At 46.5% G+C, this 18,353-nt stretch overlaps 1 protein-coding gene across 4 annotated transcripts in view; it reads right to left on the reverse strand.

Moving 5' to 3' along the window:
• Positions 1–18,353, reverse strand: part of LOC139415013 (AT-rich interactive domain-containing protein 1B-like) — an 83,242-nt gene that overhangs the window by 7,000 nt on the left and 57,889 nt on the right. For all 4 annotated transcript variants that reach the window (XM_071162745.1, XM_071162746.1, XM_071162748.1 and 1 more), the window contains 4 exons: positions 12,663–12,872; positions 11,653–11,851; positions 2,803–2,935; positions 2,490–2,665 (listed from right to left, as the gene is read on the reverse strand). In XM_071162745.1, the coding sequence (XP_071018846.1) occupies positions 2,490–2,665; positions 2,803–2,935; positions 11,653–11,851; positions 12,663–12,872 (718 nt within the window). The remainder of the gene's footprint in view (positions 1–2,489; positions 2,666–2,802; positions 2,936–11,652; positions 11,852–12,662; positions 12,873–18,353) is intronic.

Here is an 18,353-nt window from a genome sequence, read left to right on the forward strand (position 1 = left end):
TGGCTTACTGCATTCGCGTAACAGGCAGTCAGTCTCCTTGTGGAGTGCAACGAGAGAGAGGCAGGTCGTTATTGCGTTGGACTAGTTAACTGTAAGGTTGCAAGATTGGATCCCTCGAGCTGACAAGGTGAAAATCTGTCGTTCTGCCCCGTAACAAGGCAGTTAACCCACCGTTCCTAGGCCGTCATTGAAAATAAGAACGTGTTCTTAACTGACTTGCCTCGTTAAATAAAGATGGCAAAATCGGTGTCCAAAAATACAGATTTCCGATTGTTATGAAAACTTGAAATCGGCCCTAATTAATCGGCCATTCCGATTAATCGGTCGACCTCTAATTCAAACCCTTTGCTATGAGGCTCAAAATGCACCCTGCTCAGGTGCATCCTGTTTCCATTGACCATCCTTGAGATGTTTCAGCAACTTGATTGGAGTCCTCCTGTGGTAGATTAAGTTGATTGGACATGATTTGGAAAGGCACACACCTGTCAATACAAGGTCCTACAGTTGACAGTGCATGTCAAAGCAAAAACCAAGCCATGAGATCAAAGGAATTGTCCGTAGAGCTCAGACAAGATTGTGTCGAGGCACAGAACTGGGGAAGGGTACCAAAACATGTCTGAAGCATTGAAGGTCCCCAAGAACACAGTGGCCTCCATCATTCTTAAATGGAAGAAATATTGAAGTACCAAGACTCTTCCTAGAGCTGGTCGCCCGTCCAAACTGAGCAATCTGGGGAGAAGGTTATTGGTCAGGGAGGTGACCAAGAATCCGATGGTCACTCTGACAGAGCTCCAGAGTTCCTCTGTGGAGATGGGAGAACCTTCCAGAAGGACAACCATCTCTGCAGTACTCAACTAATCAGGCCTTTATGGTAGAGTGGCCAGATGGAAGCCACTCCTCAGTAAAAGGCACATGACAGCCTGCTTGGAGTTTGGTAAAAGGCACCTAAAGGACTCTCAGAGTATGAGAAACAAGATTCTCTCGTCTGATGAAACCAAGATTAAACTCTTTGGCCTGAATGCCAAGCGTCACATCTGGAGGAGACCAGGCATTGCTCATCACCTGGCCAAGACCATCCCTACGGTGAAACATGGTGGTGGCAGCATCACGCTGTGGGTAAGTTTTTCAGTGGCAGGGACTGGGAGACTATTCAGGATCGAGGGAATGATGAACAGAGCAAAGTACAGAGAGACCGTTGATGTAAATCTACTCCAGAGCGCTGAGGATCTCAGACTCAGTTTCACTTTCAAACAGGACAACGACCTTAAGCACACAGCAAAAACACAGGAGTGGTCTCTGAATGTCCTTGAGTTGCCCAGCCCAGACTTGAACCCGATCAAACATCTCTGGAGAGACCTGAAAATAGCTGTGCAGCGACGCTTCCCATCCAACCTGACAGAGCTTGAGAGGATCTGCAGAGAAGAATGGGAGAAACTCCCCAAATACAGGTGTGCCAAGCTTGTAGCGTCAAACCCAAGAAAACTTGAGGCTGTAATCGCTGCCAAAGGTGCTTCAACAAAGTACTGAGTAAAGGGTCTGAATACTTATGTAAATGTATTTTTTTTAATTATAAAACGTTTTTTGCGTGTAGACGAGGGGAAAAAACAATTTAATCCATTTTAGAATAAGGCTGTAACGTAACAAATGTAGAAAAAGTGAAGGGGTCTGAATACTTTCCAATGCACTGTATGTTGATAAATTGTAAATAATTTTGTCTATATTCTGCTTTTTCTCTGCTTCATGTTTTCAGCACCATTTCACCAGGACAAATTCCTGGTACGTGTAAATGTAATTGGCGAATACAGGCCATTCTGATTCCATCTGCATTCATGTTAGGCGTTATAAAAGGCAAGGATGTAGTACATGATTTTATCACTTGGGGGCAACATAGTCTAAGGAAACAATCACGACAGAGAGCGTCAGGTCTGATGGGCTAACCAAAAACAAGGACAAAAACTGATTTGAACCTACATGGAGAACTGAGGAAGTACCAGCCATATTCAGTTCAGACAACAGGTGTATTACTTCACTTTTACTAACATCACATTGTTCATCTAGTATCAAAATCAACGTTTATTTGTCGCATATAAAGAACAGCAGACGCTAAAGCAGGTGCAGCGAAATGCCTCCGTTTCTAGCTCCAGCAGTAAATGCCTCCGTTTCTAGCTCCAGCAGTAAATGCCTCCGTTTCCAGCTCCAGCAGTAAATGCCTCCGTTTCCAGCTCCAGCAGTAAATGCCTCCGTTTCCAGCTCCAGCAGTAAATGCCTCCGTTTCCAGCTCCAGCAGTAAATGCCTCCGTTTCCAGCTCCAGCAGTAAATGCCTCCGTTTCCAGTTCCAGCAGTAAATGTCTTAACAGTACAATACTAATACACAAATATCCCCCCAAAAAGAATGCAGACAAGCAATGTGGACAATACCAATAGGAGTGTACTGTGTTATGTGAATGCACTGTATGTCATGTGTTTAAGGAGATCCTGGTCCACTCACCCTTCCGGGGCCCTTCATAGGGGTCCTTGTTGGCATCATACTGCATCCTCATGGAGGGGTCTGCACTACCGCCAACCTGCTGGTAGGGGGCGCCAGAGGGCATGGGCCCTCGCTTGTGGAAGGCAGGGTCACTGACCTCTGAGAAGGGATCCTGGACACGGATACCAACACTGTTCCTGAGACATACAGGAGGGGTAAGGAGGACACAAAGGGTTAAAGAGGGGTATCCGTGTGTGTATACAGTCAGATTTAGACACACATGTACACACCCCCACACTATCGGGCTATGAGTGGCACCCAGCCCAGGACCTACCTGTTACCTGGCTGGGGGGTCGCGTGTGGTGTGGTGGCAGGAGTGGGAAGCTTCATGCCCTCTGACATCTCAGTCATGGAACTGCTACCTGTAGACTGGGGGGTGTGAGGACCCTGCAGGGAGCCCGAGTTGGCTAAAGGGAAATTGGCAACGGTAGACAATTGTTAAAACGTCAAAAATATACATATACAAACATAAACATGTGCTATAGACAGACTGATAAACATGGGGACCCTACAGGGAGCATTAGTAATCAGGAGAGACTAAGGGGAAGAGCGAGCCATAGAGAGATGTATAAGTAATTAAGTTGTCTGGGCCAGAACGGCCCATAAGTCAGGAGCCTATTTCCTGTTTATGTAGTGTGAGGCAGATGTATGTATGTACAGTGGGGAGAACAAGTATTTGATATACTGCCGATTTTGCAGGTTTTCCTACTTACAAAGCATGTAGAGGTCTGTAATTTTTTTTATCATAGGTACACTTCAACTGTGAGAGACGGAATCTAAAACGAAAATCACATTGTATGATTTAAATAATTCATTTGCATTTTATTGCATGACATACATCAGAAAAGCAGAACTTAATATTTGGTAGAGAAACCTTTGTTTGAAATTACAGATATCATAAGTTTCCTGTAGTTCTTGACCAGGTTTGCACACACTGCAGCAGGGATTTTGGCCCACTCCTCCATACAGACCTTCTCCAGATCCTTCAGGTTTCGGGGCTGTCGCTGGGCAATACGGTCTTTCAGCTCCCTCCAAAGATGTTCTATTGGGTTCAGGTCTGAAGACTGGCTAGGCCACTCCAGGACCTTGAGATGCTTCTTACGGAGCCACTCCTTAGTTGCCCTGGCTGTGTGTTTCAGGTCATTGTCATGCTGGAAGACCCAGCCACGACCCATCTTCAATGCTCTTACTGAGGGAAGGAGTATGTTGGCCAAGATCTCGCGATACTACATGGCCCCATCCATCCTCCCCTCAATACGGTGCAGTCGTCCTGTCCCCTTTGCAGAAAAGCATCCCCAAAGAATGATGTTTCCACCTCCATGCTTCACGGTTGGGATGGTGTTCTTGGGGTTGTACTCATCCTTCTTCTTCCTCCAAACACGGCGAGTGGAGTTTAGACCAAAAGCTCTATTTTTGTCTCATCAGACCTCCTCCAATTCCTCCTCTGGATCATCCAGATGGTCATTGGCAGATGGGCCTGGACATGCGCTGGCTTTAGCAGGGGGACCCTACGTGCGCTGCAGGATTATAATCCATGACGGCGTAGTGTGTTACTAATGGTTTTCTTTGTGACTGTGGTCCCAGCTCTCTTCAGGTCATTGACCAGGTCCTGCCGTGTAGTTCTGAGCTGATCCCTCACCTTCCTCATGATCATTTGATGCTCCACGAGGTGAGATCTTGCATGGAGCCCCAGACCGATTGTGATTGACCGTCATCTTGAACTTCTTCCATTTTCTAATAATTGCACCAACAGTTGTTGCCTTCTCACCAAGCTGCTTGCCTATTGTCCTGTAGCCCATCCCAGCCTTGTGCAGATCTACAATTTTATCCCTGATGTCCTTACACAGCTTTCAGGTCTTGGCCATTGTGGAGAGGTTGGAGTCTGTTTGATTGAGTGTGTGGACAGGTGTCTTTTATACAGGTAACGAGTTCAAACAGGTGCAGTTATTACAGGTAATGAGTGGAGAACAGGAGGGCTTCTTAAAGAAGAACTAACAGGTCTGTGAGAGCCGGAATTCTTACTGGTTGGTAGGTGATCAAATACTTATGTCATGCAATAAAATGCAAATTAATTACTTAAAAATCATACAATGTGATTTTCTGGATTCAGTCTCTCACAGTTGAAGTGTACCTATGATAAAAATTACAGACCTCTACATGCTTGCAGTGTATTAAATACTTATATACAGTGGGGAGAACATGTAGAAATACAGTGCCTTCAGAAAGTACACACACCACTTAACTTTTTCCCACATTTTGTTTTGTTACAGCCTGAATTTTAAATGGATTCAATTTAGATTGTCACTGGCATACACACAATACCCCAAAATGTCAAAATTAATTAAATGAAAAGCTGAAATGTCTTCAGTCACTAAGTATTCAACCCCTTTGTTATGGCTATCCTAAAGTTCAGGAGTAAAAAAGTGCTTAATAAGTCATAAGTTGCATGGACTCACTTTGTGTGCAATAATATTATTTATCGTTTTTTACCTGATCTCTGTACCCCACACACAGAATTATGTGTAAGGTCCCTCAGTCGAGCAGTGAATTTCAAACACAGATTCAACTATAAAGATCATGCAGGTTTTCCAATGTCCCGCAAAGAAGGGCACCTATTGGTAGATGGATATGTATTTAAACCCAGCAACAAAAAACATCCCCTTTTCAGGACCCTGTCTTTCAAAGGTAATTCGTAAAATCCAAATAATTTCACAGATCTTTATTGTAAAGGTTTTAAACACTGTTTCCCATGCTTGTTCAATGAACCATAAACAATTAATGAACATGCACCTGTGGAACGGTCGTTAAGACACTAACAGCTTACAGACGGTAGGCAATTAAGGTCACAGTTATGAAAACTTAGGACACTAAAGAGGCCTTTCTACTGACTGAAAAACACCAAAAGAAAGATGCCCAGGGTTGCTGCTCATCTGGAGGCATGAGGACTGCAGATGTGGCCAGAGCAATAAATTACAATGTCCGTACTGTGAGACGCCTAAGACAGCGCTACAGGAAGACAGGACGGACAGCTGATTGTCCTCGCAGTGGCAGACCACGTGTAACAACACCTGCACAGGATCGGTACATCCGAACATCACACCTGAGGGATAGGTACAGGATGGCAACAACAACTGTCTGAGTTACACCAGGAACGCACAATCCCTCCATTAGTGCTCAGACTGTCCTCAATAGGCTGAGAGAAGCTGGACTGAGGGCTTGTAGGCCTGTTGTAAGGCAGGTCCTCACCAGACATAACCGGCAACGTCGTCACCTATGGGCACAAATCCACCGTCACTGGACCAGACGGACTGGCAGAAAGTTCTCTTCACTGACGAGTCTCGGTTTTGTCTCACCAGGGGTGTTTGTCGGATTTACATTTACCGTCGAAGGAATGAGCGTTACACCGAGGCCTGTACTCTGGAGCGGGATCGATTTGGAGGTGGAGGGTCCGTCATGGTCTGGGGCGGTGTGTCACAGCATCATCGGACTGAGCTTGGTGTCATTGCAGGCAATCTCAACGCTGTGCGTTACAGGGAAGACATCCTCCTCCCTCATGTGGTAACCTTCCTGCAGGCTCATCCTGACACGACCCTCCAGCATGACAATGCCACCAGCCATACTGCTCATTCTGTGCGTGATTTCCTGCAAGACAGGAATGTCAGTGTTCTGCCATGGCCAGGGAAGAGCCCGGATCCCATTGAGCACGTCTGGGACCTGTTGGATCAGAGGGTGAAGGCTAGGGCCATTCCCCCCAGAAATGTCCAGGAACTTGCAGGTGCCTTGGTGGAAGAGTGGTGCAGTCCATGAGCAGATGCACTGCAGTACTTAATGCAGCTGGTGGCCACACCAGATATTGACTGTTACTTTTGATTTTGACCCCCCCTGTGTTCAGGGACACATTACATGTCTGTGGAACTTGTTCAGTTTATGTTGTTTCAGTTGTTGAATCTTGTTATGTTCATACAAATATTTATACATGTTAAGTTTTCTGAAAATAAATGCAGATGACAGTGAGAGGACGTTTCTTTTTTTGCTGAGTTTATAAAAATAAATAGAAAAGCAGACATTGAAGATCCCTTTGAGCATGAAGTTATTAATTACACTTTAGATGGTGTATCAATACACCCAGTCACTATAAAGATACAGGCGTCCTTCCTAACCCGCTTGCCGGAGAGGAAGGAAACCGCTCAGGGATTTTACCATGAGGCCAATGGTGACTTCAAAACAGTTACAGTTTAATGGCTGGTATAGGAGGATACTGAGGATGGGTCAACAACATTGTAGTTACTCCACAATACTAACCTAGTTGACACCACGGAAATGAAGCCTCTAAAGAATAAAAAAATTCCGGAACACGCATCCTGTTTCCAATAATGCACAAAAGTAAAACGGCAAAATATAAATGCACTTTATATCCTGAATACAAAGCATTATGTTTGGGGGAAATCCAACAACACATCACTAAGTACCACTTCATATTTTCAAGAATGGTGGTGGCTGCAACAAGTTCTTTGGGGGATAAAAAGAAACGGAATAGAGCTAAGCACAGGCAACATCCTAGAGAAAAACTGGGTTCAGTCTGCTTTCCAACAGACACGGAGACAAATTCACCTTTCAGCAGATCAATAACCTAAAACACAAGGTCAAATACACACTGGAGTTGCTTACCAAGACGAGTTGCCTAGTTACAATTTTGACTTAAATCTACTTGAAAATCCATGGCAACTTGAGAATGGCTGTCTAGCAATGATCCACAACCAATTTGACAGAGCTTGAAGAATTTTAAATGAATAAATGGGAAAATATTGTACTACCCAGGTGCGCAAAGCTCTTGAAAATGCACCCAGAAAGACTCACATCTGTAATCACTGCCAAAGGTGATTCTAACATGTATTGTCTTAAGGGGTTGAATACGTATCTAATCAATTTTATTTTCATAATTTATTTACACGTTAGAACTTTCCTTCCACTGAGTATTTTGTGTAGATTGTTGACAAAAAACGACAATGAAATATATATAATATTTAAATTCCACTTTGTAACACCAAAATGTGTAAAAATCCAAGAGGTGTGAATACTTTCTGAAGGTACTGTATGCATGTATGTGTACACACACACAGTACAACACACATGCTCCTTCCATGAAAGACTGACCAGGTGAATTCAGGTGAAAGCTATGATCTCTTATTGATTTCACTTGCTTTTTGCAATGTAAAACACACACGTTTCCCATGCCAATAAGTCCCTTAAATTGTCACCTGTTGAATCCACTTCAAATCAGTGTAGATGAAAGGGAGGAGACAGTTTAAAGAAGGATTTTTAAACTTGAGACAATTGAGGCATGGATTGTGTACGCGCGCGCCATTCAGGGAGTGAATGGGCAAGGAAAAAAATATTGAAGTGCTTTGAACAGGGTGTTAGGTGAAGGCACATCGGTTTGAGTGTGTCAAGAACTGCAACTCTGCTGGGTTTTTCACTGTGTGTATCAAGAATGGTCCCCCACCAATGTTCCCTATAAGCTGCATGCAGCTCCCTCAAGATGCTGCGCAGAATAAATATCAATATCAATGTTAACACCATGAACATTTCCCTTTACTGTGGGAATTGTGATCGAATCAATGCAACATATAGAAACAAAACGAACTACGGAAGAGTAACTGTTGTTGTAGGCAGAATGCATCTGAGTAGGATTTTATTGCATTGACATGCACGACTCCGCCCGTACTATACACAGACCAGTGTGGCATAACCAATCAGAGCTGCACTATTTGAAAATAGACCATTGCCATAAATGGATATGTGCCATTCACTTTGAACTGGACTGTGTTTACAGCATGAGCGGTCATGAGTAGATTATAGCTTGTTTTGAGATCAGAGCTGCATGTAGCCACTTGTGCACATTTGATAAAATCCTTTGCTAATTAGTGAGTTATTAGCCCAGTTATAGATAATTTATAAATCAGCAAAAGCAGAGTAATTGCTTCCAGCTAGAGCACAAAACATGTACATTTCTAGACATCTTTGGGGGGAAAAAGTCCGGTTAAGAGCTTTTTTTTGTCTTAAAGTGGCAGTGTTGTATTTATGCCTCCAGTATTTATGCTATTTATTTATGCTGCAGTAGTTTATGTGTCGGAGGGCTAGGGTCAGTTTGTTATATCTGGAGTACTTCTCCTGTCCTATTCGGTGTCCTGTGTGAATTTAAGTGTGCTCTCTCTAATTCTCTCTTTCTTTCTCTCTCTCTCGGAGGACCTGAGCCCTAGGACCATGCCTCAGGACTACCTGACATGATGACTCCTTGCTGTCCCCAGTCCACCTGGCCGTGCTGCTGCTCCAGTTTCAACTGTTCTGCCTTATTATTATTGGACCATGCTAGTCATTTATGAACATTTGAACATCTTGGCCATGTTCTGTTATAATCTCCACAGAAGAGGGCTGGCCACCCCACATAGCCTGGTTCCTCTCTACGTTTCTTCCTAGGTTTTGGCCTTTCTAGGGAGTTTTTCCTATCCACCGTGCTTCTACACCTGCATTGCTTGCTGTTTGGGGTTTTAGGCTGGGTTTCTGTACAGCACTTTGAGATATCAGCTGATGTACGAAGGGCTATATAAATAAATTTGATTTGATTTGTATTTTGAGACAGGCTTGAATAAGCTAAGTAGTCGATAGGCAGAGGGTAGCATCATTTGTCTGAATCTTATTAATATTGTATCGGAATAATAATAATACCATTTCATTTTGTAAAGTGGTTTCTTGTATCAGACAGCACATTGTCAGTCACCTTTTCCTGCATTGAACACCACACATTCAGCCTACAGTAGCAGCCAATGTTATGTAATGCATGTAATCCATTGTTTTTGATTGTAGGCCTACATGATCAAATAGCCACAGTAGCCTACTTAACCACGGTCTGAAAATAACTTAAAGCGGGTACAGCATCAGTTGTCACAGTAAACGCTCACTCAGCAGACCTGAAATGGAGTCAACATTGGCCAACATTCCTGTTGAACACTTAAGACACCTTGTAGAGTTCATGCCTGGACAAATTGAGGCTGTCTGAGGGAAAAGGGGGAGCAACTAAATATTAGGAAGGTGTTCCTAATGTTTTGTACACGCAGTGTAATTAATATACACACACACCAAAATATAGATGCAACATGAAACAGTTTTACTGAATTACAGTTAATATAAAGGAAATCAGTCAGTTGAAATAAATTCATTAGACCCTCATCTGTGGATTTCCATCCGCTGGGGAGCCATGCTCAGCCAATCAGAATGAGTTTTTCAATCTTGGGAGCCAGGACCAACCGCTCACCCACACGACACCATACACGTGGTCTGCAGTTGAGAGGCCTGTTGGATGTAATTCTCTAAGACCACTTTGGAGGTGACTTATGGTACACCAATTGCACACTACTTCAAAACTTCAGACATCTGTGGCTTTGTGTTGTGTGATAAAACTACACATTTTAGAGTGGCCTTTAAATTGTCCCCAGCACAAGGTGCACCCGTGTAATGATCACGCTGTTTAATCAGCTTCTTGATATGCCACACCTGCCAGGTGGATGGATTATCTTGGCAAAGGAGAAATATTGACTAACAGGGATGTAAACAAATTTGTACACAACATTTGAGACAACGAAGACTTTGGTGCGTATGGAACATTTCTGGGATCTTTTATTTCAGATCATAAAACATGGGATCAACATGTATATTTTTGTTCAGTATTGTTAGCAAATGCCTTCAAACTGCACATAAAATATGGTATCCATGAGTTCATCTGACTAGGGAAGTAGATATCGGGTTTCAATGCCAAAATCCTGTAGTATCAGTTTAATGAAAGTCCTCCAATCCTGCATCACATGGTACTCTGTGTAGACAGCTGTGGGACCTACCTGACTGTATTGCTGCCATTCAACTGGGCTTGAATGCAACAAGTCATATAATAACTTTGACAACATGCAGGATACATGTACAGTACTGGAATGGTGGAACAATGTAACTATCTGATGCAGGCTAGATTACTCATAGCAAAACCAGACAGAATTAAAGGCTGCTTAGTGTAGTAATAATGTTTGAGTCCAAAATGGTACCCTATTCCCTTTATAGTGCACCACTTTTGACCACAGCACTATGGGCCCAGGTTAAATGTAGTGCACTACAAAGGGAATAGGGTGCCATCTGGGATGCAACCAATGAATTCAAAACCACTCTGTTCTTCTCATTAACAATACAAGAACAAAATTAAAGAAACCTCAAACCTGACATCTATAAAATAAAAAGTGAAACAATTCAAGACATTAAAAAGCCTGTCTTGTAATAATCCCCACTGAATGAGAGAGAGAGCCAGAGACAGAAAGAGAGCGGGTGAGAGAATGGGCCAGGCTGGCAGTATTATGCATGTGTTGGTAAATGAGAGAGATTCTCTGGTGCCTGATCCGGTGCCTGATCCGCTGCCAGCCAAGTGTTTCAACTCCAAAAGTAAACAATGAAGAGTTTCAGCCACAGGCGCCGTCTCGCTCTCTAGCTCTCTCTCCTTCTCTGAGCATGTGAACTCACGTGACCCTACCACACTCACACACAGAGACAGCAAAAGTGAAAAAAAAACTACTGCCCCACTGGTCTGTGGGAAACTAGGTCAGACTTAGGTCATGGTTGTTTATATATCAGACAGCCACTCCACACTCCTCCCCTATTCAGCTTCTCTAGGGGGAATCCCTTCCCCCGCAGCTTGATAGCCCTCTCTCTCCCACAGTCTAACTCACACTCTGTATCTCTCCCTCACGTTCCCTCTACCCTGCTCCCTCTCTCTCTGACATCAGCCAACTCGCCTGGGGGGGGGGAAGAATCTCTCTCTGTGTGACAATCACCTGTCAGACAGAAATAGGCCCACGTGCAAGGAGGGAGCAGCCAGCCCAGGGAGAATGGAGATGGATAGATGAAAAGCTGGATGACTGTGGATATATGGACATGATCCTGGTCATGCCTGTTTATAATGGCTTTGTGTGGGTGTACATGTGTCAACCCCAGCAGGTAGCTCATACCTCTAGTCGACACACAAGTGATCCCAACCCTGCATAGCGTGCAGCTCAGCTAGAATAGCTACAGTCTCCAGTGTTTTACTCACCCGGTGAGGGTGGCTGGATCTTAGCCTGTTTCTTGGTTTCCCCCGGGATCTCCAGCGGCGGCTCCTCTCCCCGCTCCACTCTGCACTCATAGGCAAACAGGTACTGGATGTACTGCTTCTTCAGAGAGCTGGCAGAGCTGCTGGACGTGCCCACGTTGAGATGGGTGGACAGCTCCCTCCACTTCTTGCTCTTGTTCACCTGCAGGGGGAGGGGGGCATATGGCCGACAGGAGACTCCTGAGCAACCAGGGCTGAGTATGAAACCGTATATGATGGGGTAGAACTGGGACGGGATAGCCAGCAAGGGCCATAATGTAGTTCATTTAATAGTACCACTGGGATTGGGTCAGGGAGCAGACCAGGGTCTAGATTTAGCCTTTGTCAATTTTGAATGTCATTTTGACATCCAGGATAGGCCTGGTGGTCAGGCAGCCGTGGTCAGGCAGCTTCCTCCAGGTCCCCTTTCATATTTCTATTGACAGGGAAGTATTAAGGTAGATAGGGAGACAGATGCGTGACCAGGGCTGTAGACCAAGTGGCAGAGATGGTATATGTGTTGCGAACACAGGAGTCACACAGGTCTCACCATGGCCAGGCACCCTCTCTCTCAAACACACAGGTCTCACAGACTCGCCAGGCCCCCTCTCGCTCAAACACACAGGTCTCACAGACTCACCATGGCCAGGCACCCTCTCGCAAACACACAGGTCTCACAGACTCACCATGGCCAGGCACCCTCTCTCTCAAACACACAGGTCTCACAGACTCATCATGGCCAGGCACCCTCTCTCTCAAACGCACAGGTCTCTCAGACTCACCATGGCCAGGCACCCTCTCTCTCAAACACACGGGTCTCACAGACTCACCATGGCCAGGCACCCTCTCTCTCAAACACACAGGTCTCACAGACTCACCATGGCCAGGCACCCTATCTCTCAAACGCACAGGTCTCTCAGACTCACCATGGCCAGGCACCCTCTCTCTCAAACGCACAGGTCTCTCAGACTCACCATTGCCAGTCCTCCTATTTCTCGAACACACAGGTAGAGGCGGCACAGATCCAGGGGCTTCCTGCCCACGGCTGGCAGCATAGGTACAGGCGTGCCCCTCTCCTCCATGAAGGCCAGGTAACGGTCCACCCACACCTGCCTCTCGGGCTCTACGCCCATCTCGTACAGGATGCAAATCTTCTCATTGGTCATGGTGGCCGGGCTGGTCTTCTAAAGGTGCGGGGCATAGAGTAGAGGGGGAAGGGTCAGTCAGGACTACTACTGTTGTCATTGCTTATGGAGCACGGTCACGAGGGTCATGTAGACAGAAACATGTTCAACATCAACTGTAGATTATTATATGACTTGTTGCATTCAAGCCCAGTTGAATGGCAGCTATACAGTCAGGTAGGTCCCACAGCTGTCTACACAGAGTACCATGTGATGCAGGATTGGAGGACTTTCATTAAACTGATACTACAGGATTTTAGCAATGAAACCCGGTATCTACTTCCCTAGAGGCAGATGAACTCAAGGATACCATATTTTATGTGCAGTTTGAAGGAATTTGCTAACACTGAACAAAAACATCAAAACGCAACATGTAAAGTGTTGGTCCCAGGTTTCATGAGCTGAATTAAAAGATCCCAGAGATGTTCCATACGCACAAAATGCTTCTCTCAGATGTTGTGAACAAATTTGTTTCCATCCCTGCTAGTGAATATTTCTCCTTTGCTAAGATAATTCATCCACTTGACAGGTGTGGCATATCAAGAAGCTGATTAAACAGCATAATCATTACACAGGTGCACCTTGCGATGGGGACAATAAAAGACCACTCTAAAATATGCAGTTTTGTCACAACACAATGCCACAGATGTCTCAAGCTGAGGGAGTGTGCAATTGGCATGCTGACTGCATGAATGTCCACCAGAGCTGTTGTCAAAGAATTTCATGTTCATTTCTCTACATAAGCCGCCTCCAACGTCGTTTTAGAGAATTTAGCGTACGTCTAACTGCAGACCACGTGTATGGCGTCGAAAGGGCGAGCGGTTTGCTGATGTCAACGTTGTGAACAGAGTGCCCCATGGTGGCAGTGGGGTTATGGTATGTGCCGACCACGGACAACGAATACAATTGCATTTTATCGATGGCAATTTAAAAACACAAATGCCATGGAGCCCCATTTTTATTGTTTTTGTATTTGTGACCAACAGCTGTATTCCATAGATAAGAGGCTAATTAAATCATTTCAATTGACTGATTCTCATATGAACTGAAACCCAGTAAAATCTTAGAAATTTTTGCATCTTGCGTTTATATTTTTGTTCAGTATAGTGTTAGTGCAATAACGAAGTCTACGTAACTGCTTGCATGCAGTCGAGTCATTGCGCTAACGCTAGTTAGCATTGGCTCGCGAAACTACCTCTAACTTCCTTCATACTGGACACAGAGACATAAAATGGTATCCATGAGTTCATCTGACTCAGGGGAAGTAGATAAAGGGCTTCATTGCCAAAATCCTGAAGTACCCCTTTAACATACTCAGTCATCAATAACAATCAATCCAAACAGAGAAGCGTTTGAGCCATTGTGGTGCAGCAGGACTGCCAGGTTACCGGCACCGTATGGGAGAGAGATCACCACAATCATGTTTCAAACATCAAAAACAAAGACACTGGAATATAAAAACGACAAGCTGTACAAAACTAAGCAAAAAAGGAAATGTATAACCAATCCAACAAATGAAGGAAATGTATAACCAATCCAACAAATGAAAAAAGGAACAGAAGGGAAAGCGAGTTGTTGCGGCACTTATAGGGCTGGTGGGCGTGATGTCATCCAGCCCATGACTAGAGGACAGACTAGCAGGGGGACAGGGGACGGGGACATACAGGGCAGATACATACTTATAGGGCTGGTGGGCGTGATGTCATCCAGCCCATGACTAGAGGACAGACTAGCAGGGGGACAGGGGACGGGGACATACAGGGCAGATACATACTTATAGGGCTGGTGGGCGTGATGTCATCCAGCCCATGACTAGAGGACAGACTAGCAGGGGGACAGGGGACTGGGACATACAGGGCAGATACATACTTATAGGGCTGGTGGGCGTGATGTCATCCACCCCATGACAAGAGGACAGACTAGCAGGGGGACAGGGGACTTGGACATACAGGGCAGATACATACTTATAGGGCTGGTGGGCGTGATGTCATCCACCCCATGACAAGAGGACAGACTAGCAGGGGGACTGGGACATACAGGGCAGATACATACTTATAGGGCTGGTGGGTGTGATGTCATCCACCCCATGACAAGAGGACAGACTAGCAGGGGGACGGGGGACGGGGACATACAGGGCAGATACATACTTATAGGGCTGGTGGGCGTGATGTCATCCACCCCATGACAAGAGGACAGACTAGCAGGGGGACGGGGGACGGGGACATACAGGGCAGATACATACTTATAGGGCTGGTGGGCGTGATGTCATCCACCCCATGACAAGAGGACAGACTAGCAGGGGGACAGGGACATACAGGGCAGATACATACTTATAGGGCTGGTGGGCGTGATGTCATCCACCCCATGACAAGAGGACAGACTAGCAGGGGGACAGGGGACGGGGAGATACAGGGCAGATACATACTTATAGGGCTGGTGGGCGTGATGTCATCCACCCCATGACAAGAGGACAGACTAGCAGGGGGACAGGGGACGGGGACATACAGGGCAGATACATACTTATAGGGCTGGTGGGCGTGATGTCATCCACCCCATGACAAGAGGACAGACTAGCAGGGGGACTGGGACATACAGGGCAGATACATACTTATAGGGCTGGTGGGCGTGATGTCATCCACCCCATGACAAGAGGACAGACTAGCAGGGGGACTGGGACATACAGGGCAGATACATACTTATAGGGCTGGTGGGCGTGATGTCATCCACCCCATGACAAGAGGACAGACTAGCAGGGGGACTGGGACATACAGGGCAGATACATACTTATAGGGCTGGTGGGTGTGATGTCATCCACCCCATGACAAGAGGACAGACAAGCAGGGGGACAGGGGACGGGGACATACAGGGCAGATACATACTTATAGGGCTGGTGGGTGTGATGTCATCCAGCCCATGACTAGAGGACAGACTAGCAGGGGGACAGGGGACGGGGACATACAGGGCAGATACATACTTATAGGGCTGGTGGGCGTGATGTCATCCAGCCCATGACTAGAGGACAGACTAGCAGGGGGACAGGGGACGGGGACATACAGGGCAGATACATACTTATAGGGCTGGTGGGCGTGATGTCATCCACCCCATGACAAGAGGACAGACTAGCAGGGGGACAGGGGACGGGGACATACAGGGCAGATACATACTTATAGGGCTGGTGGGTGTGATGTCATCCACCCCATGACAAGAGGACAGACTAGCAGGGGACAGGGGACGGGGACATACAGGGCAGATACATACTTATAGGGCTGGTGGGCGTGATGTCATCCACCCCATGACAAGAGGACAGACTAGCAGGGGGACAGGGGACGGGGACATACAGGGCAGATACATACTTATAGGGCTGGTGGGCGTGATGTCATCCACCCCATGACAAGAGGACAGACTAGCAGGGGGACAGGGACATACAGGGCAGGGACATACAGGGCAGATACATACTTATAGGGCTGGTGGGCGTGATGTCATCCACCCCATGACAAAAGGACAGACTAGCAGGGGGACAGGGGACTGGGACATACAGGGCAGATACATACTTATAGGGCTGGTGGGCGTGATGTCATCCACCCCATGACAAGAGGACAGACTAGCAGGGGGACAGGGGACTTGAACATACAAGGCAGATACATACTTATAGGGCTGGTGGGCGTGATGTCATCCACCCCATGACAAGAGGACAGACTAGCAAGGGGACTGGGACATACAGGGCAGATACATACTTATAGGGCTGGTGGGTGTGATGTCATCCACCCCATGACAAGAGGACAGACTAGCAGGGGGACGGGGGACGGGGACATACAGGGCAGATACATACTTATAGGGCTGGTGGGCGTGATGTCATCCACCCCATGACAAGAGGACAGACTAGCAGGGGGACAGGGGACTGGGACATACAGGGCAGATACATACTTATAGGGCTGGTGGGCGTAATGTCATCCACCCCATGACAAGAGGACAGACTAGCAGGGGGACAGGGGACGGGAACATACAGGGCAGATACATGCTTATAGGGCTGGTGGGCGTGATGTCATCCACCCCATGACAAGAGGACAGACTAGCAGGGGGACTGGGACATACAGGGCAGATACATACTTATAGGGCTGGTGGGCGTGATGTCATCCACCCCATGACAAGAGGACAGACTAGCAGGGGGACAGGGGACGGGGACATACAGGGCAGATACATACTTATAGGGCTGGTGGGCGTGATGTCATCCACCCCATGACAAGAGGACAGACTAGCAGGGGGACAGGGGACGGGGGGCTGGGACATACAGGGCAGATACATACTTATAGGGCTGGTGGGCGTGATGTCATCCACCCCATGACAAGAGGACAGACTAGCAGGGGGACAGGGGACGGGGACATACAGGGCAGATACATACTTATAGGGCTGGTGGGCGTGATGTCATCCACCCCATGACAAGAGGACAGACTAGCAGGGGGACAGGGGGCTGGGACATACAGGGCAGATACAGCTCCTCTCAGTGTGACGAGAAATAGATGGGCGTACACACTCATACACGCGTCAACACACAACAGGGCCACGTGATGAGATGGCAGACTGACTTTATCCTTTTCCCTCGCTCTCTCCAAAACATAGTCACACACCCATGCAGAAAGCACACAAACAGCAAAACCTGTCCTCAAAGACATCCTGGGAGAGTAAGAACTCTGCTGTCTGCAGCCAATGGCCCACTCTCAGTCACACACTTGGTACAGCTGTTCAGAACTCACCTGGAGGCTTTAAGGCAAAGCATGGTGAGAGGAGCCATACAGACAGATTGAGCAACGGCATTCTAGGGCAGTCTGCCAAACAGGTGCATGGGAGGAGCTTCAGCAGCAAAGGCCACAGCCATTATTACTAGTCCTCAAGTTGTCATGAGTGGAAACATGAATCCACGCTAGCTACTGCTGTTGCCATGACAGCAGAAATGCACAAAGCAGTCAAATGTATGAGGAGTGATCATTAAGTAGACACAGAGCAGATATAATAGTGGTTCCTCTCAGATCAGTTGGGCTGACAGTCTTCAGTTTGTGATCAAGAGGATGTTCTCACAGCCGGTAATGAGGTGAAGAGACAAATGAACGCAGAGGGAGAAAAGCTGTTCACTTTCACACAACTCTCAGTCTGGAACCAACCACACAGAGGCGTGCAGAACCAAACCAAGCGAGGGGGAACTTGAAACACGAGGGAGGGAGGGAAAACAAGAGGAAAATAGAAAAAACCCAAACTCTGACAAGAGAAATAGGAGTTCATGAGAGAGCACAGTGAACAGTAACAAGTTCTTTGCAGTCGAAGGGAGACGGTTATTTTAGCGTGTCTGTCTGTGTCTTTCACACATCCAAATCAGTCAAGAGACAGGCAGGCAGACAGAGACATGAGTGTGGTAATAATGATCAACAACTTGCTGAAAAGAGAGTAGGTCTTTTTACCATAAAATAGCACTGCTATAAAGAGGCATTT

The sequence above is a fragment of the Oncorhynchus clarkii genome, chromosome 8, assembly GCF_045791955.1.
Source record: "Oncorhynchus clarkii lewisi isolate Uvic-CL-2024 chromosome 8, UVic_Ocla_1.0, whole genome shotgun sequence".
NCBI lineage: Eukaryota > Metazoa > Chordata > Actinopteri > Salmoniformes > Salmonidae > Oncorhynchus > Oncorhynchus clarkii.